The sequence below is a fragment of the Melanostigma gelatinosum genome (assembly GCF_949748355.1).
Source record: "Melanostigma gelatinosum genome assembly, chromosome: 15".
Lineage (NCBI taxonomy): Eukaryota > Metazoa > Chordata > Actinopteri > Perciformes > Zoarcidae > Melanostigma > Melanostigma gelatinosum.
The window spans coordinates 1468799-1495835 of record NC_136648.1 but is presented as its reverse complement, the minus strand read 5'-3'; the positions used below and the strand labels follow the sequence as shown (position 1 = coordinate 1495835).

General features: G+C 44.0%; 1 protein-coding gene across 1 annotated transcript in view; it reads right to left on the bottom strand.

The window, feature by feature from the left end:
* Positions 1 to 5030: 5030 nt before the first annotated feature.
* The window catches only part of kcnq3 (potassium voltage-gated channel, KQT-like subfamily, member 3), a gene marked incomplete at both ends in the record, with an annotated part of 65719 nt that continues 43712 nt past the window's right edge, over positions 5031 to 27037 (bottom strand). The window contains 14 exons of the mRNA XM_079285801.1: positions 5031 to 5726; positions 6608 to 6695; positions 7064 to 7159; positions 7234 to 7365; positions 8300 to 8405; positions 8535 to 8731; positions 11848 to 11874; positions 12669 to 12763; positions 12869 to 12964; positions 14557 to 14667; positions 15554 to 15727; positions 16028 to 16200; positions 16989 to 17115; positions 17460 to 17550. Coding sequence (XP_079141927.1) covers positions 5031 to 5726; positions 6608 to 6695; positions 7064 to 7159; positions 7234 to 7365; positions 8300 to 8405; positions 8535 to 8731; positions 11848 to 11874; positions 12669 to 12763; positions 12869 to 12964; positions 14557 to 14667; positions 15554 to 15727; positions 16028 to 16200; positions 16989 to 17115; positions 17460 to 17550 — 2209 coding nt within the window. The remainder of the gene's footprint in view (positions 5727 to 6607; positions 6696 to 7063; positions 7160 to 7233; positions 7366 to 8299; positions 8406 to 8534; positions 8732 to 11847; positions 11875 to 12668; positions 12764 to 12868; positions 12965 to 14556; positions 14668 to 15553; positions 15728 to 16027; positions 16201 to 16988; positions 17116 to 17459; positions 17551 to 27037) is intronic.

Here is a 27037-nt window from a genome sequence, read left to right as displayed (position 1 = left end):
GATTGTGTCTTTATTCTTTTGTTCTGCCTCTAGCGGAGAGGTTTGATGTGAGGACGTCACTGGAGAATGTTTGAAAAACAGAATCTGGAGAAACACGTGGTCACATGTGAAGCGATGATACGGTATGACGTCGGCCATGTTTGTTCATGAAACACAAAACCCACGAGGAACATGAATGAAACTGGAATCATGTTTACAGTATAAAAAGCAATGCTAGCACTTCATTACAAATATTGAGTCAATGGTTTGTGCACACTTAGAAATAATAAAAAATAAAAATTCTCATTTTCCATTTTTTTCGTCCAAAAATGTTCCCGACTCAATTTCCATTATTCGAAGAAATGTCCAAACAAAAAGTTAATTCTTGAAAATCAAACAAGGTAGTTATTTGAAAACATAATTCAGGTTGTTTTCACACATCATGAGTCGGTGATAAGACGAGTCCTCATTGTGCTGCTTTTCTATGTCCACCAATTCATCAATACAGCTTTTGAATTCCTGAGAAGAAGCTTCAGGTTTACGTAAGTAATGAATTATAATCTGCTAAATGTTTGTTTTTTGTCAACTGTCTTTGCTAGCATCACTTGTTGTTTCCAGTGCATCTTCGAGTGTTGGAAGACAATTTATTCAAAACAATTCACGTAATATTAGCTTGTTAAATGTAACAGTGAGGTGCCGACGCTGCTGCAGTTCTTTCCAGTGATGTTTAACTGTGTGAATGTAGAAAGGAAGCAATACGAGTGAAAGACGAATGGAAGGAACGTAACGTGTGTAAATGGAGCTCGACGTGCGAAGGCAACAAAAACACTCGACGACGATGAACGTGTTCAACCCGACGTCATAAAGACAGAAAGAGAAGCAGAAGTGAAACCTTACAACCAATGTTCCCTCTAATTTTTCATGTGTCTGGGCATACACACAAGCTCCCTGAGCACACTGAGGACCACTGTGAGCAACATCAGATGTGCACGCTGTGGCCACACACCAGTATCACACCTGTTCAAAACCTTGGATCATAGCAAGTTACATGGCTTATTAAAAGAATCAAATTACAGCAGCAATTTTCACTAGTTTACTTTTAATATAAGTGATTTGACAAACTTTAAAGGAAAAAGACAAAAATCTTGTTGTTCATGAGATGTGTAGTATGTTTTATGTGAGAGTCCTGCTTGGCCATGGGAAGAGTCTTGCTTTGGCCTGTGTGAGGTCCTGTTCTGGAAGAAATGATACATATACACCTTTCAGGCATAACATTTTGTTCACATTAAAACATTCACATTTTGCACAATGACGTGTGCTGTAGCTTGTGATACAGTGTAAATTCCTGTAACTCTGTCTGTAAAATATGTAATTACTCAGTTTTTTATTATCATTTCTACTACCCATAAATTATCTAGTAGTAACATCATTTAATGATTAATATCCATAAGTAAAAAATCTTAATAAATGTCACTAGAATATGCACAAATCTGACTTAAATTTTACCTTATTTTTCACGTCTGTCCTTCTCACTTCTCCAATGGTTGTACACTTTGTCCAGGTTGATGGCTTCGTCTGCTTCTTGCTTTGACTTTATGTCGCTGCCCGTTCGTTTCGCCATGATAAGGGGTTAGCATTTGCGTCTCGTAACTCCTCCGCACTGTTGTTAGCTAGCTAACCTGCACGGCGCGAATGGGCAGGGCAATAGTGTCAATGCTATGATTGGCTGCGTAGCGTAAGTGAACCGAATCGTATCATTGGCTGGACACCTGTCACTCACTGAGTTACGTTGCAAAATAGTACAGAAAACTAAATTATTATTATTATTATTATTATTATTATTGGTTTAATTGATTAGATAAGATTAGGACTAATATTAGATATTAATTAATACGTTTATGTTGAATTTTATTTTATGCGCTGCATAGATTTTCTTGTGCGCTGAGAATGTGCGAGCAGTGCGCGATTGCTCAAGCGCGCAGCTTAGAGGGAACATTGCTTACAACCTTACAATGTTTTATCAAACTTCTCTGCATTGTCTTTTGTTGTAGAAGCCAATAACAGAAAATAAACCAGGACATGTCATAAGATGCTGACTTTGGTGAAATGATCGCGTTCTTGACCTCTTAGTCTTATATTTGCACAACAGAAATAATATTTTGCAATTTCTTTGCATATTTTGAGATTTACACATAACACCCAAATATGAATGTGTAGTCATGCACTGTGTTGTTAAAAGCGTTGAATTAATTTAAGTTATTGTATGAATAACAGATACAGAAATACTTTGAGTAAAAAACAGTAAATGACTGTAATGTCAAACAAACTGTTCAGTGTTATTATTAAACAACAAGTCAACGAAATAAAAAGAAGGATATTTTGATATACGCACTGCTCTGACCCTGAAGCCCCTCACCAGCACTGCTCTGACCCTGAAGCCCCTCACCAGCACTGCTCTGACCCTGAAGCCCCTCACCAGCGCCCCCCTGACTCTGAAGCCCCTCACCAGCACTGCTCTGACCCTGAAGCCCCTCATCAGCACTGCTCTGACTCTGAAGCCCCTCATCAGCACTGCTCTGACCCTGAAGCCCCTCATCAGCACTGCTCTGACCCTGAAGCCCCTCACCAGCGCCCCGCTGACCCTGAAGCCCCTCATCAGCACTGCTCTGACCCTGAAGCCCCTCATCAGCACTGCTCTGACCCTGAAGCCCCTCATCAGCACTGCTCTGACCCTGAAGCCCCTCATCAGCACTGCTCTGACTCTGAAGCCCCTCACCAGCACTGCTCTGACCCTGAAGCCCCTCATCAGCACTGCTCTGACTCTGAAGCCCCTCATCAGCACTGCTCTGACCCTGAAGCCCCTCATCAGCACTGCTCTGACCCTGAAGCCCCTCACCAGCGCCCCGCTGACCCTGAAGGTGCTTTAACATGCTATAGATATAGGTGGTTGTCAGATATTACATTCGGTATCACGGTGGCTCTAAATCTAAAGTGTGAATGCTGTTTCAGGCCTATATGTGATCTCCTGTAAAGGTTTTCTTTGTTGCAGCAAGTGGTGCTCAGACTCGTCTCAAAGTCCGAACCGTCAGAAAGCTCCGATGGAATAACTCGCAGCGCGATGCAGTACTTTGTGTTTGTTGATCATACGTTGAGCATGTTATGACGTTCCACATATAAAGATGTGTTTTTAGATCTTAGAGAAAGTAAATTCACTTTCGTGAAAAGCTTTTCTGCCAAAATTGCACGTTTCTAACAGATTTCTGGGCGTCTGTCGCTGATGTTGAGCGTGACGAACACTCAAGGACACATTTATTGCAAACGTCTCATGTTTGTGGGTAAATGATCTTTGAACTGCATCAGGACCTTGACTACCTGGAGTGATTTAGGAATTCCTTCTTCAAACCAGAGGATTATACACCGTAAATGAGCTAAACATAAATACTCAACGTCTTCATCGCAGTTTTCTGAATTTCCTGCACAGAAATAAAAAGTCCAGAATTTGTATTTTGGCAGATTTGAAACAGGTTGTGCATTAAAAACACAGATGAACTCGACTGTCGTCACACATCTCTGGAGGTAACAATCCTGCAGTGCAGACAGAGCTTTAAACAGTATCGGACACACCTCAGGTCAGGAGCTGCTTCAGATTCAATAGAGAAAAGAAAACAGATCTGTGCAGAATTTAGAAAATAGTTTTTAAGAAAATATCAATTTGTTTAAAAGACGTTGAGAGTACATTTGACTGTTAACATACAAAGTGTATTGCATCTTTGATCTTTGATGAAGATCTTCTGTATTTCTGCTCCTTTGTCCTCGTATTTAAAAAGCTCGTAACAATAACCATTGATGACTCCAAGGCTTTGCTTTCATCGTGCATTCTCTTTGCAGTATTCATGTTTAATCAATTCTCGTTGTTCTGAGAAAAGTTTTAATCAAATATTCAAATGCAGGTTTTTTGTTGTGGGCATATTTTCCTGTTGAGGTGCGAGTTCAACACATGGAGCATGTGACACGATATGTGAGATCATTTCATTTAAAAGGTTTTCCTTTATGTCTAGTTCCTGATCGCGTGAGGAACTTCAGCCACTACTCGGCTCCGACAGCGTAAATCCTTTGATCGTCAGGTAGAATCCTTCAGCAGTGATGAAGACGCTAAACTAAAGACGTGCAGGTTCATATCCCTGAATTCATGTGCCAACAAGAGCAGCAGAGATTTACTGTTTCAAATTCTGTCCAATTCTCTCTTTTTTCCCACAAGAAGGTTTGTGTGCAGCCAGTTGGTGACATGCAACTCAAGGGCAGAGTGTGAGAAACAAAGACGGATCAGAGAGAAACGCAAACAACGGTGAAACTCGACTGTCAGCAACCAACCACTGTCTTTGTCCCACATGTCCTTCTGTTCTCTCTCTCTCTCTGTCTCTCTCACACACACACACACACACACACACACACACACACACACACACACACACACACACAAACCACAGAGACAGGAGACTTTTGGTTCCATTGTCACCCCTAGAATGGTGCATTATCATGCAAACCATGCAAAAAACCATGAAAATGTATTCATATAAAAAATAAGTGTGACAAAATGGCATAGCAAGTATATGTATCCATTCAATCGCTTCCTCCGTTTCCTGATATCCTGAACTTTGCAGTGTCTACACTAAACATCGCATGCGTTACATGCAGTGCGGTTGGCTTTGCAGCGATAAAGCTTTGGGTGTATATAGGATGTATATTAATGTTCTCTAAGAGTGCGCTGTACAGAGTTTCACGTTACAAACGGTCTGTTTATTGGATGTATGTGTCTGGGCAGTCTTGATGCCATGGCTCTCTGTCTGGACGGCGGTCGGTGGAGGAGATCGGCCTCTGAAGGTCGACGACCTCGCAGCATCAAGGCGGATTCGACCCCCTCCCCCCCCCCCGCACGGTTGGGTCCAGAGGTGTGGCTTTCGACCCAAGCTGATTTGGGTTTAGAGGCATGGGTTGGATTCAAGGTCTTAACTTAAGTGTTGCGGGTTTCGGTGCAGTAACGCAAACACCTGTCAGGGTGGCGTGTTCCACACAGCGTCACCGAACCCCTCCCCGGTGGAGGAGAGAGGCAGGGGCCCCCCACTGGGCGTGAAGGGGTCCGTGTCCGTGTCCGTCTCCCCCTCCGCTAGGTAGCTCGGTCTGGGTCTCGTCCAGCTGGCGTCTCCGGTTGCCACCGCGGCCCCCGTCGACGAGTCCCCCACCTCCTCCCGCTCCCCAGAGATGCTGAACCCGCTCAGCGAGCGCTCCAGCTCCTCGTGGTTCACCGACAGCATGGAGAGCGGCGAGTCGGCCCCCCGCCCCCCTGTGGTCCTGCCCGACCCCGCCGACGAGTCCTGCAGGGAGCTGATGGGCAACACTGTGGGACGCTCGGCGTAGGTGGGGATGGCAGCGGGAGGGTGGCGTTGGTGGAGGTGTGACGGCGGAGGGTGATGGTGCGGAGGAACGTGGCTTCCAGCCAACCCGGTCCCCTCTCCGGCCCCCCGTCCTCTGCCACAGTACGGATTCACCTTGCCGACAGGCGTCTGGTACGACATGTGCGGAAACGCCTCGGCGTAGTTGAAGAAAACCCGCCGGATCTCACCGTTCCCCGTCGGGTTGCAGGTCTCCAGGCTCATGTGGGCGGCGCCGGCAGAGTCCACCTGCAGGTGCTCAGTGTGCTGGATGTGCATGTCCACCAGGAAGTCCAACTTCTTCTCCATGTCCTCCACCTGAGACAGAGACACATTTCACCAGATGATTGACCGTTTTTAAGAAAACCGGTTCCTACAGGCGTCCACATGTTACGGTTTCTTTGCGCCCTCAAATCCATTGTTGTCAATGTAGACGAGCGGAACAACCAATCACAGCTGGCAGATATCTTTTCTTTCAGACTACGGTGAATTAAACGAGGAGAAGTTTTTCACTTTAGTTGAGGACTCCCAGGAAATGGACCTCCAGGACGGTCACATGACTTCACGTCTCCTCCACTGAGCTACAGGAGGACTCGTGTTCTAGTGAGGACGTCTACTCGTCTCATTTACACTCTTTCTTAAGACATGTAAAAGCTTCTAAATTCACTCATTCATAAAAGTATTTACTGATCTATTTTATATCGTAGAACAAAATGTTAGAATCTCCTCAGCTTGACCTTCTTTCAGACATCTAACCAAGAACACATTCACAGAACACGTTGACTTTGAGACCAGGGAACAGAAAGTGCAGAACTGCTGACTCATCGCTGTGTTTCAGACTCATTCCTGCAGCACTCTGTAGGTCAGCACTGTCAAATTTGCAATTGGTCGAAATTTGTGTGTTAAAGTTAAAGTTAAAATCGACATGAAAGTACTTTGTGATCAAACCAACCGGTCGTGGTTCCGTTGAAGAGAATACTTGTATTTGTATGAAATGCTGCTGACATAACTTCTGGTGTGACCGAGTTCTACTGCCGCTGTCTTTGGCTGATTTATTTCAGTTCAGGATTTAAACCATGTGGTACCCAAGACCTGCATCTGAATCGGACAAAGCTGATATTCCGTCAGTTCTTTGTTGGTTCAGTGTTAGAAACTCTCGTATTTATCTCACGAGGTGCGTCGCGGTTCTCATTCCTCACCTGTCGCTCCACCCGGACAAATCTTCCCATCATGCTTAGGTCTTCAACATCTGGCATGGAGGCGGCTTTGGCGAGGTAGGACTCCTGTCTGGAACACAGGGACACTGAGTAGACTGAGTGGACTGCACAGACATTTGTTCAGACAAATTCACCCGCGCAAAGCGACTGCCTGAGAAATACAGTGTCACTTCTCATTGGAACTCTTTACAGACAACCACAAAGTCTAATGTACGACATGTTAAGAGAAACATGACCGAGATGCAACCAAGAACAATTCATTGTTATATGCGACAGTGCGACGAAAACATATACTGGGCTTTACACGGTACACAAAGTACAGTAAAGTAAATACAATACCTAGTTAGCATTATTTTTTAAGTCATTTTCTTCATGAGTCTAATATTACAATATATTCTTATGAAATGGTGGTGTCTATCAATGCTTGAGTGACTGTACCTGGGCGACTGATTGGACGGGTAGGTAAAGGGCGTTTTCTGAGTTTTCTTTTGTTTGGGGGTGAGGGGGGGTCCAGGGGCCAGAATCATGTCGATCCTTAAAGGAAGAGAAACAGGATGAGCTGGAGGAAGAGGAGATATCTGCTTCACTCAGACAGAGCAGCTGCTGACCTGGTCTGGAGGTATTTGATTCTACAGAGCATGTCCAGGTGTCCAGCAGAGTACTGCTCGATCACGTCTTTGACGTCGTAAGGCCTCAGAGTTTCCTTAAACCGCTTCTTGTTCAAGAGGAATTGCATGATCCTGTGAGACAAAGAGTTTCAAATCAACAGTTTGGACATAGAATGTTTATTCAACTTGGAAAGCAATGGCACTCTCTCTGTGATACCACATATTCAAACACAACCGTGAGACGATCCCTGTTCTGAGTGCTCAGAAAACCTTTAAACTTAACTAGGATGCTGATGAAGCACAGACGATCTCGTGCTCTCCTACAACGAACAAGACACACAAACTCATTGTCTTGGGGAAACCTGGTCTCAGACCTGGAGCAGCTGAGCGTCATCTCAACCACCTCACGCTGAGCTGCCAAACCGTTTCAATGGGCGGCAGAATCTATCTTTGTTAAACCAGCAAGTTCGCCCCAGATGTCAGATAGAGGGGCCTCTATCTGACATCTGTCAACCGGAGTCTTTTTCACCCTTTACATACTTGTAGCTGGGATCAAGGACCAGGAACACAATGCTTGTTGAATGTACGTTGGATCAAACCCAACATCTTTCAGTTCGTTGAAGTCATCTCCCACCTGGAGCCCACCCTGCCACCCACTGAGCTCCCTCTTTTGTCCCACTCTGAGCTGACTTGAACGCGACTCTTCCCAGAGTCGGCGGCGGCTGCAGGGGCTCCAGTGTTTGGCAGAAAGTCTTGGGTCGTGAAACTGAAACCCCGCCAGCTCTGAGCATCCCATTCAGACCCATTCAGCCCCAAAATAATGGTGTGGAAGGAAGCAGCACTTTCACAGGGTTAATCACTCATCTCACAGGCCCTCACACCAGATTCAATTCCTGCATTATGTCAACGGTGTGGCCTATAGATTTACCAGCACACAGTAAGCAAGAGTGAGAAAATAATATCACGTTACATTTTTCAAACGATCAAGGATTCATGGACAGAGAAAGAGCTGTAAATGCTGTTTCACTGGGACTTTGCTGGAGGACAGACATGTAAAGCTGCTGACCTCACTGCCCTGATGACCAGTTTCAGTGTGGGGATCATCTCCTCCATGAGGATGTCTGGGGGGAAGCCCCGCTCCTCTGAGGCTGTTTCTGCCAGGGCTCCGCTATCTGACGAAGAAAAAACACACAAAGACGCATATCCATCGACGGTGAATACGATGATGACCTAAACGACCTAAATCTATTAAACCAAACTCCAACTTTCTACCAACGCTGGTCGTGCCATTTATTTGATACCTTCGGAGCTCTGGCGGAGTGCGGCCTTCATGCGGAAGGCGGTGCGGAAGCGTTCGCGGTTACTGAAGCCGGCAGGTTTCGGCTCCTTGGAGGGACTTTCCACGATGAAGTCGGTGTGACCCGTGAGCCGCTTGCCCGTCCCAACCGATGTCCGCGCATTGGGAAGGCGAACACGCTCCAGTAAACTCAGTTTTTGGCTGAAATGGGACAAAAAAGGGGAGAAGAGATACAGTCTGGTAAAGTAATTTCTTTTAACGTGTGTCTTGTTGAGAATGATTGTTATTAGTCCATACAGGTCCAGGCTTCAAAGCATCTCCACAGAGGGGAGATTACAGACAGTTCATCCACGTTTGCTTGTTTGTTTCAACCCACTTCAGGTGATACAAGTAGAAGTCTGCAGGTTGAACTCTTGGAAATAAAGACGCTAACTAGAACCATATCGGGTTCTTTGGCCTTTTGTAAAGTTTCCACCTGGAACACATTCAGAGTGTTCTACCGAGAACCCAACATAAAGGGTGATAAAGAACCTTCTGTGACAGTTTCTCCCCAGAATGTCCTTTGAGAGGTTTTATCCGAAACCTTTCCACCTTCTACGGTTCTTAAAATAAGAACCCGGCCAGAGGGTTCTACCCAGAACATTATTTTATTCCAAGGGTTTCATCTACAACCCACCCACAAGTTATTTAGGCTTCTAAGGTTTTGAGCAGCTTTTTAGGGACAATCTTCACATGTAGTTATGACATTAGTTATGCGATCCAAAGTAAACGTACCAGATCTTAGCCTGTTGGACATGCGCACTGGGTTGTGGCTCTTCCTACACTTTCTTGGGGCATATTTGTGTTCTCGCATTCTGAAGAAGAACCAAATAACACCAGCATCTTCTCAAGGAATGCCTCTTCTAGTCTCTCTAGTCTCTCCAGTCTTTCCTTGAATCTTAACTTCCTCTCACAGAGGAGTTAAAGTCGTCATGGTCTGCTGCCTCAACGTAACAATGCTGTTCTCCTGGCATGAGGAAGCCTCAGAGTGCTGCGAGGTACCGGCCTCCTTTATCGTCCAATAGCTGGCAATATTTGGCAGCACAAAGACCAGAGCTCCTGGGTAAAATAAGACTCCTGTGTGCCTTGGAAGAGGCGGGGTAACCAGAGCTGACAACAGCCTGAACGGGGCCTCTGAAAGGTGGAGCGTTCTCAGCGACTTTGCTCCCACAGCAGACACACAATATGAGCCTCTTTGTGGCCTCGGGGCAGAATAGGGACAGCAGATTATGGCGCTGAGAGGCTGCAGAATAGGAAGGTTTAAAGGAAGAGAGAATCTCTTTCTGACTGCTTCTCCACCAAATAAAGAGAAAGATGACATGTGATTATCCCGTGGCTCACAAAAGGGACCACTAATGCTCCTTCTCTCCCACAGCGCCGCCGTCCCAACACCCACACCTGCATGTAGGTTCACTTTACCTCAACGGACCTGCAGTGACAATATTAAGAGATAAATCCACTTTAGTCCACTTTCGTAGTTCTTTTCCCAATCGTTTCAAACTGTTATTATAGAATGGTTTTCACCAAGTTAGATGCTGAGTTGTAGCAACATCTGGGGAACGTGATACCATCAGACACGTTAGAGTCAAACCATCAGGTTCTACGGATGATTCTCAACAACTGGGCCGGGAGCACCAGAGCGCCATCTGGTGGGCCTCCGGGGCAACGCCAAGTGGTTTGATTCACTTAAAATATATACAGGATATTTAGGGGGGGGGGGGGGGGGGGTAACTAACAAAGCTAGTTATTTTATGTGTTTGGCTAACAGCTAACAGCTAACAGAACTTACCTCTCGGCCGATCTGCGGCTCACTTGTATTGTTTTGGACGGCGTGTTTAGCAGCTAGCAGAACGACACACACAGCTGAGTACCTCACCACCACTCAGCTGGTTGAGTTCACCGCTGTGCTTTTGGCACAATTGTATCAAGTGTATAATACGACGACTTTGAGCCCATTGCTTGTGTAACGTTACGTCGCTGCTTATTTTGAGTTTGAATGAAGTATGTCTGACAACGCTTCACAGCACTGGTTGTATTCAGTCACACAACTACTGAGTTGCACTCGTCTAGTTCTGGTAACTTCTGCACTGTAAAGATGTAAAGGTCCTAAACCAACTCTGAGAGGAAAGGAGGGCCGACTGGACTAAGTTAGGGAACACACGTCCTCACTCCACAGGGCTGAAGCGTCAACATTCACTCTCAGATGGGATACAACTTTCTCTCAGTGCTGTGTGGAGTAGACCACACAAAAGCACTGGAAAACTCAGATAACAGGTCTCGTATCGTTCAGTGCAGTGAAACACACACACACACACACACACACACTCACACACACACACTCTCACACACAGGAAGTGGCTTATCGCCCTCTTGTTGGAGCTGGCAGCTCTCTTGTAGTTTCTGGCCGTCGTCCACCTCTTCGCTCAGAGCAACAAGATAATGTCAGACTGATAATTTCCCAGCTGATCCGCCTGTTTGTCCTCTTTTCATTGCAGGTTATGGAACACTGACTATGATCTTGATTTACAATGTACGTACATGTGAAAAGGTCTTTTATAATTTCATGTTTCCATGATAACGCCGGTGTCATCGTAGCTGGTATCATCTCAGCTCTTCCCAAAAGATAGTAGACAGCAGCAGGAAGAGTGTTTTAACTCTCAGGTCACAGCTTTGATCCCCACAACAATAACAACGCGTGTCCTGATGGAGGAACATCTGCTAACGCTGTGAAACACGTCGCCAGATGTGCAGTCACGTCGTTACACCGAGGTCAGCAGAAAGGACTGCGTATTGATTCCTGCGATAGACTCGAGACAGCGTGTCAGCGGCTCATGAAGATGAGGAACATTTATCTCAATGAGATGTCACTGGACAGGTTGTGAGTGCAGAGACTCATTAATGTCGCTCCACATGGTGAAGGAAGAGGATCATCATCAAACCTAAAGACCTCGTCTCACTGATTACTCGCTCTAAACCGTCGTTCATACATGAAACATAACTAATGTCTCACTAATAGCTTTCTAAAACATCTCTCTGCCTAAACGTCATGAGAGCAGCTGATGTGGCTGTTACAGAGCGGGTCGAGTGGGAGATAAATATCACCGTTCACATATTTACCAAATTAGATTAGAATTATTTGACTTGTGAATTATCACAGGAAGCTATTTAAAGGTGGTCGGGGTATTCTGGGACGCCTTCATTAGTCTTTCCAGCGTGTAGGGGGCTCATCAAAGACCCTCTGTGTGATTTACAGCACAGAAGAAACAACAGTCACCCACCTCGCCATGGCCTCCAGCTGATCCTTCCTGTGGATGGAGAGAGAAAGACACGTTTACAAGAACAACTGAGAACACAGAAGAGCTGAAACATCTTCCTCTACAACTTCAAACACGCTTCAAATGACTTTTATCTCTTTGAGGTCAAACTTTACATGAATTCTTTTGTACATTTGTCCTAAATTATAAATATTAATATGACATATATTGTTTATTTATGTATATTTAACCACTTGGTGTGTAGAACAAGGTCTTAAAGATGCTAAAGCGGCAACAAGGAGCCAATCATTGCTCAACAGCTAAACACGTGGTCAGGCCGGCTCTGAGTATTTGCTGGGAACGTTCCCTCCATACGAGGCTGCTGAAGAGACATATATTACTGATCTCAGCCTTTAGGCATTAAATATCTCCCCAAATGTACGATTTGGTTCACATAGTGCGGCGTTCAATGAACTTGACATGTGGCGATAGCATCTTTTACATCCCGACACTTGTGTACAAGTCAAAAACAAGTGCTGCTTCTACACCAGAGGGCTAAAAACAAATGTGTTGAACAGCTCATAATTCATCTCTAATATCTAATATATATGAAAAAAATCTCCTTCATACAACTGAATTTATTCAAGTTTCTCACCAAAAACTACATTTGATAAGATTACATTTGAAGACTTCATGTTGACGTTTTAATTTACCAACACGGATCTTTACTGAATGGAGCTTGAACGCATCGTAATGTAATCAATGAAACCTCTGTGAGCCGTGTTATTCATGAAACCGGCCCATCTGGAATATTAGAGGGATGTTTCACATTTGGAGTGACGTACCTGAAACAGGGGAGAGAGATGATGGTTTCATAAAACCTCCACGTGGCGATGAGGTCGTCCCTGATTGGATTGGTGGAATAATATCGCCAGGCAGACTTGAGTGAAACAGGAAGTGATGTCGCGGTTAAACAGTCGTGACCTCTTTTGATCTTGACTGTGATTGAGTGAGCTGCACACAAACAGCTGATGTCAGGTCTCACCTGGATGAGCCCGGCGGCTGGATGTCTGCGCTTCTCAAAGTGCTTCTGTCTGTGCTGCTCCTGGACCTTCAGAGCCAAGCCTGAACCCAGGATGCCCTGCAGCCACAACACACAGTCAGCAACACGGCTGCCTCGATCTGTCTACTGTGCATGAATACTAGCAGGCATGGATGGACTACTGAACGGGTCGAACGGGCACTCGGTCAAAGAGACTCGTACTCAAAATGTCCACAAAGAAATATGAAATGACGACAAAGAGATGCAAAAAGAGCGACAAAGAGACGATGCAAAGACACTCAAAAGGGCTACGAAAAGATGCAAAAACAAAAAGACTCAAATTGACTTCAAAGAGACCAAAATAAATAAAAAGAGATGCAAAATGGCGACAAAAACTAACACAAAGACACTCAAAATGTCCAAGAAAATGGGAAAAACCCCAACAAAGACGCTCAAAATAACTACAAAGAGACAAAAAGACGAAATGCAAAACATCTGCAAAGAGACACAAAGAGTCTTACAAAGAGTCTTACAATGTACAACCACAAAACAGCCACAAAGAGACACAAAACAACCACAAAGAGACACAAAATAACCACAAAGAGACACAAAACAACCACAAAGAGACACAAAGCAGCCACAAAGAGACACAAAACAACCACAAAGAGACACAAAATAACCACAAAGAGACACAAAGCAGCCACAAAGAGACTCAAAATAACCACAAAGAGACACAAAATAACCACAAAGAGACACAAAACAACCACAAAGAGACACAAAATAACCACAAAGAGACACAAAACAACCACAAAGAGACACAAAACAACCACAAAGAGTCACAAAACAACCACAAAGAGACACAAAACAACCACAAAGAGACACAAAACAACCACAAAGAGACACAACACAACCACAAAGAGACACAAAACAACCACAAAGAGTCACAAAATAACCACAAAGAGACACAAAACAACCACAAAGAGACACAAAACAACCACAAAGAGACACAAAATAACCACAAAGAGACACAAAACAACCACAAAGAGACACAAAACAACCACAAAGAGACACAAAACAACCACAAAGAGTCACAAAATAACCACAAAGAGACACAAAACAACCACAAAGAGACACAAAACAACCACAAAGAGACACAAAATAACCACAAAGAGACACAAAACAACCACAAAGAGACACAAAACAACCACAAAGAGACACAAAATAACCACAAAACAACCACAAAGAGTCACAAAACAACCACAAAGAGTCACAAAATAACCACAAAGAGACACAAAACAACCACAAAGAGTCACAAAACAACCACAAAGAGTCACAAAACAACTACAAAGAGTCACAAAATAACTACAAAGAGACACAAAGAGTCTTACAATGTCTATGAAAAAGGGGCAAAACAACCTCAAAGATGCACAAAACAAACACAAAGAGATGCACAAATGAAGTGTATTATGTTTTGTGATACTGTATTGATTCTCTTAAACGCTAGATGTGTTTAATGCAAACATTGGTGACAGACAGGACCTCAGATTGCTAACAGAGCAGCGCTATGATGTTGGATGTCACGGGGACTCTGATGAATGCAGATCCTCTTCTGATTGTATGGTTTTACTCTGACTTTAGTCATTAATTAATGCTATGCTATGAAGATGCACTACACAGGAGAGAGAACCCACAGCAGGCAGAGCGAAGAAGGACACTCCGATCAGAGCAAAGGTGCCGGCCAGCAGCCTCCCAGCCCACGTCTTTGGGGTCTTGTCCCCGTAACCGATGGTGGTCAGCGTGATCTGACAAAAAGAAGAGAAATAAAGACTTTTCTCAAAGTTACTTTTCTAAATGTCTGAGTTGACTGTTTGACAGGAGATATTGTTATTATAACAGCCAACAGCTAACAGCTAACAGCTAACAGTTTGTATGTTTTTTATTTTCCAACAGAATATCACGTTTTGAAGCAGCTGAATGTTGAAGTTGGAGCTTCCCTGCTGGCATTGTTTTTTGGCAGATGTCACAGTTGTATCACAGCCAAAATGCTATTGTCCTCCAGGCTGCAGCCAAATCCACAGCCGACAAAAGGAAATACAAGCTCAAAGCAAAAGTCATCTCTTTAACAGGTCACTTAATCTCACATTTAACATTTCAGATTTTATAATTTCACTTGTTCTTCAGTTTCAATTTAGGTTGTTCACAGAATGTGTCAGTATCAAAGCATCTAAAACCAAACGATTGTTGGTATTTGTGAGATAATTTCACCCCAATGGAAGATTTTGTCACTTTAATTAAGACAGAAACATTTTGCACCATCTACCTCCAGTGTTCAGCAGAAAGACTGGAGGATCACACACGAGATGATCGCAGTGTTGGGAACAAAAACTGAGCAACGTTATTTCTTTATTTCATCCCACATAGAAGAAGACTGCTCAGACTACACGTCTTCCATGACATGTGCATGAAAGCTACGTTCAACAAAATACAAATAAAAACGTTTGTCATGCAAGTGTCCCGATATGCTGACGGAACATGAGACGATTACTCAGGTTCCTCTGCCTCCCTTCAGCTCCTAGTCTGGATTTAAGGAATGTCGGCGGTTAGGATTTATAACTTATATATTTGTTTTGTCTTAGTCCTTAAAAAGTAGATTCAAATGTAGTATGGTAGATGATGTGATGTACGTACCAGCCCCCACCACAGTGCGTCGGCGTAGGTGTCGAAGTCCTGCGGTGTGGGCCGAGCGGTGGGGTCGTCGTGGTTGGGCACGTCCATGGAGACGTCGTCCTTCTCCACCAGGTAGACCAGGAAAGACGCCAGGATCAGGGACAGGAAGCCGATGTACCAGGCTGTGATCAGCTCCTACACAGACACCATCGCACGTTCACTTACATCAGGCATCTGCACGCAGGGCTCAGGTGCTTTATTGGACCTTAGCGGCCGTAGAGCTTCATGGAGACATGATTTCAGGCCCCCTCACACTTTTCGTTACACATGAACTCGTCTTGCATGCTTACACTTCAAAGGCCTTTGCAACTCCTTTCAGTGCTTTCACTTCAGCTCCTTTCGTTCCTCCTCCTCACCCAGTTTGAACTGCTTCACACTGAATCCTGCAGCTCGTCAGCACCAGTACGATCAAGCAGAGTCCGGGTCCGTTCCTACCTTACTGTGAGCGTAGATGGCGGACCCCAGCAGTTTCCAGGTCCCTCCTCTCCGGTCCATGCGCAGCATCCGCAGGATCTGCAGGAAGCGCAGGCTGCGCAGGGACGTGGCCAACACGTTGCCCTGGTTCCGCACCGCCACCACCGGCACCGAGGCAATCAGCACGAAGATGTCTGAGACGGACGAGAGGCGGCACAGAAAGATTCACAAAAGCTTCTGCGTGTGTGAGGCTTTCATCCCCGTCTCCAACGAGTCTGACCCGACACTCATCACTCCTCTTCGTGGACTGATGAGTGCGCGTTGGAGGAGCTCCTAATGAGAGCTGATTGAACAGAACAGACGTTAATACGATTTAGTTTGTCAAACGTCAGCAGCAATAAGTAAGACAACACGTATCCCCCTCAGTGTTGATAATGTCAATACTCAGGTTATCGTTGTCTTAATGCATTAATCACATTAAACCCGCTCTCTTTAAATTCCAGTGGAGATCACAGCGTTTCCAAAGACAGTAAATATATCAGGCTGTTTCTCAGGAAATCAATTTATCAATTTATTTCAATCAAATTCATGTTGCGATCTGAGCCATTAATCACTGAACTTCACTGTTTTTATAAATCCAGCATCTTTTTAATGAATCGCCATTGAGCTGCTTTACAGGGTTAGTTTCTGTTTTGACATATTGTCTTTGTTCTTAGTGCAGCTACGTGTTCTTTATGTTCTTTATGTTGATTTTTCATCAGTTAAGTCCAGATTCTTGCTTCTCGTATGTGTTCATGGACCACAGGAAAATGCACAACCGCTAAAGAGGCTTTTGTAATCAAGAGTCAAATATGTAAATCATGTGCTGAGTCAGCATGGAGCAGACAGCACCTGGTACATGATGCTACTTCTCATCCTCTGTTCTTCGTACAACGAAGGTTTCTCTGCTGCTCATCACTATTTTAGGATTCCACATGTTTACCCAGAATGCACAGAGGCTTGCGGGCGAACTTCAGCCTCCCCCTCCATCCTTTGTAGCGACAGCAGCATCCCGCCGCCCAGACCCTCAGAGCAAACTCTGCTCCGAAGATGAAGATGGCGAATGTTTCCTGGACGGGGAAAGAGGAAACGAGTCGCGTTTCGGTTAAACATCAGAATCACAGACAAGAAAGTTTTACATTTTGTGACATTTTAGTTTTTTACGAAATGTTTTTTCACAGTTTCGTGTGAAACTCTTTGAGGAAAGAAAAGGTGCAAAACAAGTGAACTTTATTTGTTAAAGTTAAACTCTGTAAGAGCAAATATTATCCTGTTTTGTAAATGTATGTTTTAAAGATAAAAACTTCAGTGTAAACATGAGCTGGGTCAACATGAGGCACTGAATGATATTTTCCACGTAACAGGAAAAGGTTAAAGTTCACAGATTGAAGGAGAGAGATCCTCGTCCTCGTACCACAATGACGAGCAGGTGAGCCGACACGTTCTCGTGTTCCTTGAATGTCGTCAGAATGGCCAGAATCAAACATCCCAGAACGATCAGAAACCTTCAGAGACACAGAACAACCAACAGGGCAGTGATGAATACATAAAGTACGTAAGTATGTGTTCACTTTGTCCTACAGGAGGCGATGTCTTCATGCTGCCACCAGAGGGAGCTACAGCTCTGCTGCTCACTTTAAAAGTCCAGAATAAGCACTTTTATTTAGTGCGTTATCTCTTTCAGCTCAGGAATGAGAGGAAAAGCTCTTATTTCTGAATAAATCACACATTTATGAATTACCTTTCTATGTAGGACGTGTCGTCACACTGATATTTGGGACTTTGAAACCCTCAGAAAAGCTCTTAATGCTTCTTCAGCTCGTCTAACTCAGGCCTGGTGGAGCTGCTGGAGAGCAGACCCATGACCACCTGGTGCACTCTGGGAAACAGGAGGTTAAGGCGGTGAGCGGTTCACTTATTGATTCTCACACAGCGGTTAAGCACCGGAAACCTTAACAACGCGTTTATTACAACGTGTTAACCTGCAGCGCAGAGAATGCCACAAGACAAGATAAGATAAATGATAATGTAAGATAAGATAAGATAAGATAAATGATAATGTAAGATAAGATAAGATAAGATAAGATAAATGATAATGTAAGATAAGATAAGATAAGATAAATGATAATGTAAGATAAGATAAGATAAGATAAATGATAATGTAAGATAAGATAAGATAAGATAAATGATAATGTAAGATAAGATAAGATAAGATAAATGATAATGTAAGATAAGATAAGATATGATCAGATCAGAGCAGAGCAGATAAGATAAGATAAGAGAAGAGAAGATGTGGTCATGAAGTGTCTCTTTGTAGTTTATTTGTGTCTCTTTGTAGTTTATTTGTGTCTCTTTGTAGTTTATTTGTGTCTCTTTGTAGTTGTTTGTGTCTCTTTGTAGTTTATTGTGTCTCTTTGTAGTTTATTTGTGTCTCTTTGTAGTTTATTTGTGTCTCTTTGTAGTTGTTTGTGTCTCTTTGTAGTTTATTTGTGTCTCTTTGTAGTTTATTTGTGTCTCTTTGTAGTTTATTTGTGTCTCTTTGTAGTTTATTTGTGTCTCTTTGTAATAGTTTGTGAATAATGTTTTGTCTGTGGTTGTTTTGTGGTCCCGCTGTGTCTCTTTGCAGCTGTTAAGCACCACTTTGTAGTTTGTGGTCATGTTGTGTCTATGTAGTTGTTCTATGAGTCAATCTGAGGTCTGTTTGTGTCTGTTTGTGTCTTTGGGTTTGAGCTGATTTTTTATCTCTTTGTTTATGAAACAATATGAATATTGAATTTCAATAATTACACAAATATTTCAAAATCACTGAAAACTCGATAATAAGTTGAGCTGAACTCAATATTATTATTATTATTATTAACTGATATTCAATCAGTTAAACTTGAATCCAGCTCTGTGTGAATGTTTAGTTTTAATTTGTTATTGGAGGTTATGTGTTGGTAATGATGAGAGTCTCTCTCGCTCTCTCTCTGCCCCCCCCCCCCCCCCCCCCCATTAATCCACTTTATATCCATCTTGCCAGCGGAGGCTCGGCCCTGCCGGGCTCCCCGGAGCTGATACCACCCCCGAGGATTCCTAACAACCAATTTGCCGGCGAGATTCAATAACGGGAGCGCAGACGATGCAATTCTGACAGTTAATTTGCTCGGCGATACGCAAACAGCGGTGGGAAGAGGACAGCGGCGGCATGCGCGGCGTTAATGACTGCAGTCACCAGGACGAGATGAGAGACGGCGTTCTTTATGAGAAGAAGTTTGGAAGCAGCGTCAGACCGCGGTGACAGTCATGGAGGATAGCTTCCGTTTGATTCACCGGAGTGTGACGGAGGGTTTTAGGAGTGCAGAAGTGGAAGAACTCTCTGCCACACATCGAACTACAGAAACAGCTCAATCAGTCACAGCAACAAACTGCAACATTTGATCAAATCCGGTGTTCATTCACAGCCCAGCCACACAACACGATTCCAGCCAATCAGCAGCAGGCGTTTGTGCTCATGCTCAGGACAGGAAAGTCCTTGGATGATTGAATATCAAAAACTGTTTCTCCAGAACTACCGACTCCACCTTTGAGTCCAGAGAACCATGAAGCCTAACTTCACCTTAAGACCAACAAATGTGGCTGCAACAAAATACATCTCTGAAGATGTCACGTGCATATTTCATTCAAAACTTAATTTAGTGAGATAACAGCTGTAGGATGAAAACAACAGCTGTGATCTGAGCTCAAGTTTTTCCATTCGTTGATGCATTCTGGGATACTTGGACACCCAAAGTCCACACACACACACACACCTGTACTTCTAACTCTGTGAACACACTCATTTCCATATCGCAACTAAATGCTGAAAACCAACCCCAACTCTAAACCTAAAAGTAACTCTATCATGGACCAGCCTAAATGTCCTCAATATCAAAAAGAGTCCTCACTCTGTGGTTGAAAACATTCGGTCCTCACTATGTAGCAAGTACAAGAACACACACACACACACAGACACTCCTCAACCATCAGGCGGGAACTCGGTTTCATCTTTGAGTCGGAGGATTCCACGAGAACACAAGATCATCATAAAGTAGCAGCAGCTGGTGGGGGGGGGGGACTCACGGTGCTTATGATGCAGAACCTTGTGTTTGACGAGGAATATCCTTAACCCTGCATGTAGTGTGTGTGTGTGTGTGTGTGTGTGTGTGTGTGTGTGTGTGTGTGTGTGTGTGTGTGTGTGTGTGTGCGTGTGTGCGTGAGGTGGGGGGTGTTCCACACATCAGCAGCGGGTCAGCTGACAGCTACCTTGAAGTCCTGCATGCTGACAACGTAGTTCATGGAGAAGGGTTCAATTATTTCATGGTGTCTGTATTGTGTATGAATGCATCTTTGTATTTTGTCTTTTAGAGACGGCCATATGAAGCAATTCAGTTTGGATTTTTTTATATTTAGTAATTTAAGATCAATGTAATGTTCTTACATTTTTCTTAAAGATCTACTAAAGAACTAACATGGCTCTTTCCTCGAGCACACTGCTGTTTGTTCCTCGTGTGAAACGAAAAGTCAACGTGGATTTTATTTTTTGTCGTCACGCAACTTCTCTACTTCAGTAACGGCTCTTACGTAATTATTTTGACCAAAACCAGCTTCTTTTTCTAAAGCTCACAAAGTAGTTTTGTTGCTTAATCCTAAATGTTCCGTCTTCCTGTGAAGACGGAAGTTTATTTTGAAAAGACTGTATAGATGCAAGGAGCAGCATGTTACCTGAGTTATTGGAGTACGAACCGTTGTATGAGGCCAAATATAACCTCATCAGTCCTCATCTTCAAACCACAAAGTCCCAAAGCTTCAACATGTAAGGGCAGATATTAAGAAACAAAATGCTGTTATATGCTGCTGTCAATAAACTAACACAGCACTCCAAACCCCAAAGATATTCATGCAGTTTAATATGATATAAAATGAAAAAAGCAGGAAATCTTCATATTTAAGAGGCTATTTTTACATGAAAATAATTCATTAATTATCAGAATAGTTGGTCATTATCTTCTTGTCTTTTCACATACTCTTGTTTTTGATTCACACCAGCAGAAGGACTTACGGAGCTGTTTACTTTCACTGGTGATTGTACTGACGCTTAAAGATAAACATGACATATGAGAGTTCATGTACAAACATCAGTGAACACAGGTTACTCTCCCTGACTGATGTCTGAACAGTACACACAAAGTCATTCGTCCCACTAACCTCATTCATTAGAGTCGATTATCGAACATTTGTGAATTTGGGCATCGCAGCACAAAAAAACGCCACGGCTAGAAAATCCACATGACAGCGTTTCACCTGCTGGAGCTTCACCTGGTGGAGCTTCACCTGGTGGAGTTTCACCTGGTGGAGCTTCACCTGGTGGAGTTTCACCTGGTGGAGCTTCACCTGGTGGAGCTTCACCTGGTGGAGCTTCAGCTGGTGGAGCTTCACCTGGTGGAGCTTCACCTGGTGGAGCTTCACCTGGTGGAGTTTCACCTGGTGGAGCTTCACCTGGTGGAGCTTCACCTGGTGGAGTTTCACCTGGTGGAGCTTCACCTGGTGGAGTTTCACCTGGTGGAGCTTCACCTGGTGGAGCTTCAGCAGCCGGCGGAGCAGCTGTCCCCGGCCTTGGAACGAGCCAATCACAATGACTCGTGCGGTCCCACCATCAAGTCATCTGTGGCCCCTCGGCCTCATGGGAGCAAACTCAGCGGTTGGAAGAGGTCGATGAAGATCTGGTTTGATCTCTCCTTCTGTCTGCTCGATACAGACTGATGGTGATTCAGTGCTGTTCTCTGTGACGTCACTCCGGTTGTTTTCAGCAGCAGAGTCGAGTTCTCGCGCTGCTCTCGGCTTTGAGACGTCGTGAGCGGACGAGGTCATGACATCATCCACAGGGAGGCTGGATTGTATTTCAGGAAGTCGGTCGCATTGAAGTGAAAAGTGTATTTCATATATCGAAAGACACAATATGTCTCCACTACTCCGATGGCAATGACGTTACAGTGAGGTATTCTGGGAAATTGAAGGAAAACAGCTCCACCAAAGATTTTAAAACGCTTCACTGAAGACAGATTCTTGTAGGTTTTATAGATTATGGACTCTGAGTTTCCCTCATTGAGTCGATGAACACAACGAGCTAATGTTGTAAACTTCAGAGGAAAACATCTCAGGTCGTCGACAGTCGTCGTAACTTTTCCCCGTTTCCTCCTCAGGGCGAACTGACGCACTTGGATGACCTCATCATCGAGGAGTTAAGGACCAAATCTCAAATCCTGAGTGCTAATTATCTTAGATTTCCTGAGCGTGTAATTAGGGTCATTCCAAAGGAAATGAGGTTCAGCAACGCCTCTCTGCTCCGTCGCTAATGGACGGAAAGATGAGTGGAAGACAAATATGGCTGCCACAGTCACACTTCAGCCAAATCAAAAAGTTTGTGAACCGAAGCAGAACGAGATGAGGTGAGAAAGGAGAAGAAGGGCGGAGGAGGGAAGAAGGAATAGAAAGGACGGCAAGACATACAGGAAGGAATAAAAGGAAAAGGAAAGGAAGAATGATGAATGAACTGAAATGAATATGGGTATGCTTTTAGGGCGGGGCTACACGGTGATTGACAGGTCTCTACCGTGGTACTCAGATGGCCAAAAACCAAAATGGCAAATATTGCTGAACTGGAGTCTTCAAACCTGATTTCTTTAGTTAAATACAAATAAAACGGATACTAGTATGTAAGGTAGCAGGCTTTTATTGTGAAAGGTAGGAAGAGGAGGAGTGGATCTGCTTTTGTCAAGTTTTAAAGAATAATAACCTCAAAATTGACCCTGTTTTTCCTGCTGTGGAATATATTGACAGTTTGAAAAATATATTGACACTTTAAACACATGTGTGTAATAACCTTATGAGTTTGAAGGATTATTAAATCACTGGTCAGTCTTAAAGGGACAGGACATTTCTTTTACAACTGCAGTTTCATCCATGAGACTAGAAGCAGATTCGATGAGTGAAATATCGATGATCCGATGGGGAAGGACACGAGGGAACACAGTAAATGAAGCAGACTACCTGTGGGTGTTATGGTGTTATCTGTGTTTCTCATCCATTCTCCCTAAAGGACATCGCTCACTCATCGATCAATACCGGCCCTCTGACACCGGTTCAATCATCAATCAGCCGCGGCCTGCGTCACACTGCAGGCCTGTTCAAGTTATTAACGCGCGATGAAGACAGATCACGGTGTTAAGCGTCCCGGAGGGAAGCGGAGAGACGCTCTCGTTTTTAGATAATGAGCAGCCATTACGGTTTGTTTACCGGAGTTATGAAAACCAGATTTATTGACCCAAATTCCAAAGCCATTAATTATCATCGTGGTCGTCCGCGGGGAGCGAGCGTCACTGAGACCAGCTGCCTGTGAGTGGAGGAGAGGGTCGGTGCTCACGAGGATACATACATATATATACATATATATATATATATATATATATACATATATGTATATATATATGTAAATATATATATATATACATATATATATATTTACATATATATATGTATATATATATACATATATATATATTTACATATATATATGTATATATATATACATATATATATATATACATATATATATATTTATGTATATATACATGTATATATACATATATATATATGTATATATACATATATATACATACATATATATACATACATACACATATATATATATGTGTATGTATGTGTTTTATTTTCTTAAATCCCAGAAGTCACCGTCAATGAGACTTATTTCCACACTGCTCATGTAGAGTATTAGTTTAATAATGATCCAATCATATAATAATGTTGTTTTGCTGCCTTACCAACTATAATCTCTTTTATTTGTATTTAACTAAAGGAATCAGGTTTTGAAGCCTCTCGTTCAGGAATATTTGCTGTCGCCCTTCAGGTGTTTTGGCCATCTGACCAGGTACCAGGGGAAGGTGCATGGGAGTTGGAGTTGTTGAATTCTATCAAAATAAAGGTCTTTCTGTCTTTGTTTACGTGGGAGGATGTTCATTGATGTATCCTGATATTGATATTACTTGACGGCGAGAGAACCTCAGTATTAGTTTTTCAGAAGGATCGGTGAAATGAAACCCTCCATGAGGAAAAGCATTGGAAGTATTTCCTCTCATTCTCTGCCTGTGTGAGTCGTGTTGTCTCATAACATGTGTGAGCGGGTGGAACCACATGATGATTGTGCATCGTGTCGGATGTCACATGTTGGGCTGAGACACTGCATACAGTCCACAGCTGTGTGATTCAGCATTCCCTCCACCGAGCCTCAACCTCTCCATGACACCATGTGATCGGCTCTCCGAGGGTTTCGCCCGCCAACGGCAGCAATTTGTCACCTGAACGCCCTTGAGGCCGGGAAAGCCATCACTGGACCAGCAGGACGGGATACAAGCAATCAGTGTCAGCATCACACACACACACACACACACACACACCTCGGCTCAGTGCCTCTCTTTGTCTGGAGGGAAAGAGAAACGTCGTCCAATCACAGCAAGCAGACCTGCCAGCGTTCCACCAAAGAGCTCCTGAGAACACTGCGCTGCCAGCAGGACACACGTGTTAATTCAGAGTCAACATCTGGGCCACTGAGTTCAGCATCAGCCCACAACTGAGACCGTGTTTAATGGACAGCATAGCCGTGGTACTGCCCCCTACTGGCCAGGAGTACACATGCCAATAATACAAAACGAATTTCACAACAAACAAAAAACACTTTGTCAAAACATTAGGAGCTGCACATAATAAAAAGAATAATTTAAAAAGATGTCCCGTCCTGTATCCTGCAGTTATGATGTTGTAGTTTTAGTATGAGATCGTTTGGGATGTATCTGTGTTTAATTTAGTCTTCTATCAATCATAATAATAACTGTATTTATATATCACCTTTAAAAGTTTACAAAGTGCTTTGACAGAGCAAAAAGTAAACATGTCTCCATAAAAACATTGTTGGTGGTGAGCTGACAATACGTATTCTATAATAAGTATTTCAAGCTTTAAAATGGTCATTCATCTTTAATATATCACAGACGTAACACAGCCAGCGGGAGCTCATCTGATGAGTATAGATGTCGTGTGTGGTTTATTATATTACTATAAGCGTTGCATTGAGATTGAGATGCTTCCACTCCTCTGTATCTCAGGCACAACGGATGATGATCTGTTCTCTCACGTTGATTTCCTTCTGACCTGCAGAGATCCATCGGAGCCTCGCGCCGGTCGCTACGCTTCGTTAGCTTCTAATTGAACAAACCTGCAGCCGGCGGTGAGGTCACCGCGAGACACTGACTGACTTCATCAGAGCCGTTCAGTCTGTGGATGAAGCTCAGAACACAGACCTGGTTCATGGCAATGCTTCTGTAAGAAGTCGTCAGTTTGTCTTCCGTCAGATTTGCAGAAGTTCTCACGGTAACTGAAAAGTCTCCTTAACTAGAGAGTGATTCTCAAAATATTCTCAGAGTTTCTCTCAAAAGTCTGGATGTCTAAATGAGAAGACGTTCTCACAGCAGTAAACACAATGAAGCAGAGCGGACGTGCTCTGAGGGGCGTGAGGTCGGTTCAGTAGCCGTGAGTCCACTACGGTCTGGATCCTCTACTGGCTGGTGGCTCTCGGTTCAGAGCAGAGGCGTCGTGACAGACGACCGAAGCCTCGAGTCCAACCCGACAGCACCGGGATTCACTGCGCTCCGACCCAGCCGGGTCAGGGCGGAGACGCCCGGAGGCACGCTCATTAATCCTGGAACAGAGTGGACAGAGACGGATGACTTGGCGGGACGGGGAGCAGCAGGACTTCATAAAGAGGATGAGGCTGGTGTGTTGAGCAGAGCCAGAGATGAAGGTGTGAACAGAATAAAATAAATGAATGAACTGGTAGAGCTGAAAACATAAACATTCTTCTTCAAATCCTGAAATTCAATGCAGAGAAAAACGATGAAAAGTGTCGAGCTGGTCAGGTGTGCGTGGGATGGATGTGTGGACTCACACGTCCTGACAACCGTCCCGCACTCGGGCCGGGACCTCGGCGGCAGCGTTCACTCAGCACATGAAAGCTGAAGCCGCACGCGACGCATTTCATGTCTGTGAAGGACGGCGTGGCTTCAGAACATCTGCCAAATCAGCTTTTTGTGATCCGATGAAATGCAGAAAAACAACCTCGTTCTTGGGTTTATTTGGACTCTTTCTTGTCGAGTGTTCTTTTGTTCGGCGCTTTGGTTCCAGTGAAGCTTCTAAAGCTCCAGCATCAAGTGAGACTTTACATCTTTGGAATGGACTTGAACGCCGACTGCGAGACGTCGATCGATGGCCGACCTCGTTAAAGGTGCGTCCGGACCCGATGTCGCGGCTTGTGAGCGGGAAATGAGTTCTCCGAATAAAACACCTGCTGACCAGCCGAGGGAAGACTTGAAGGAAGAGAGTATGTCGTTTAGTTTAGTTCCAGGTTACAACAGCACGGCCTGGGGAAGTTCAGGAGAAGTAGCTCAAAGTCTCAACGTTGACGAGGACACAAACAGAGGTCTGCTGAGTTAAAGTCTGATTGTGTTTGACGCGTCCAGAAGCCTCGTCTCCGTCTCTGTTTCACGCCTCCGTCATTCATCCTTTCCTTTTTCCTTTGTTGCTTCTCTTTTTAAAGCTTTTCCATCCTTCATATCCCTTCCCCCTCCTCTCTGAAGTCGTCCTTTCCTCTCCTGATTTGTTACGTCAAATAACGACATTGTAACGTAAGAGGTGCTCGTAAAGTAGGAATTACATGAACTTCACTTCTGGAATGAGACGGACCATGATGATCAGCGGACGTTTCTCATTTTGTGTTTGACATCTTTATCTAGCAGAGTAGTCAAATGCAGCTCATTAAGGTGCTGTATCAGTGCCCCCCCGCCCCTTCATTTCACCAAGCCTTGGATGACATGCATTGTGCGTCTCCATGGCAACAGCTGCTCA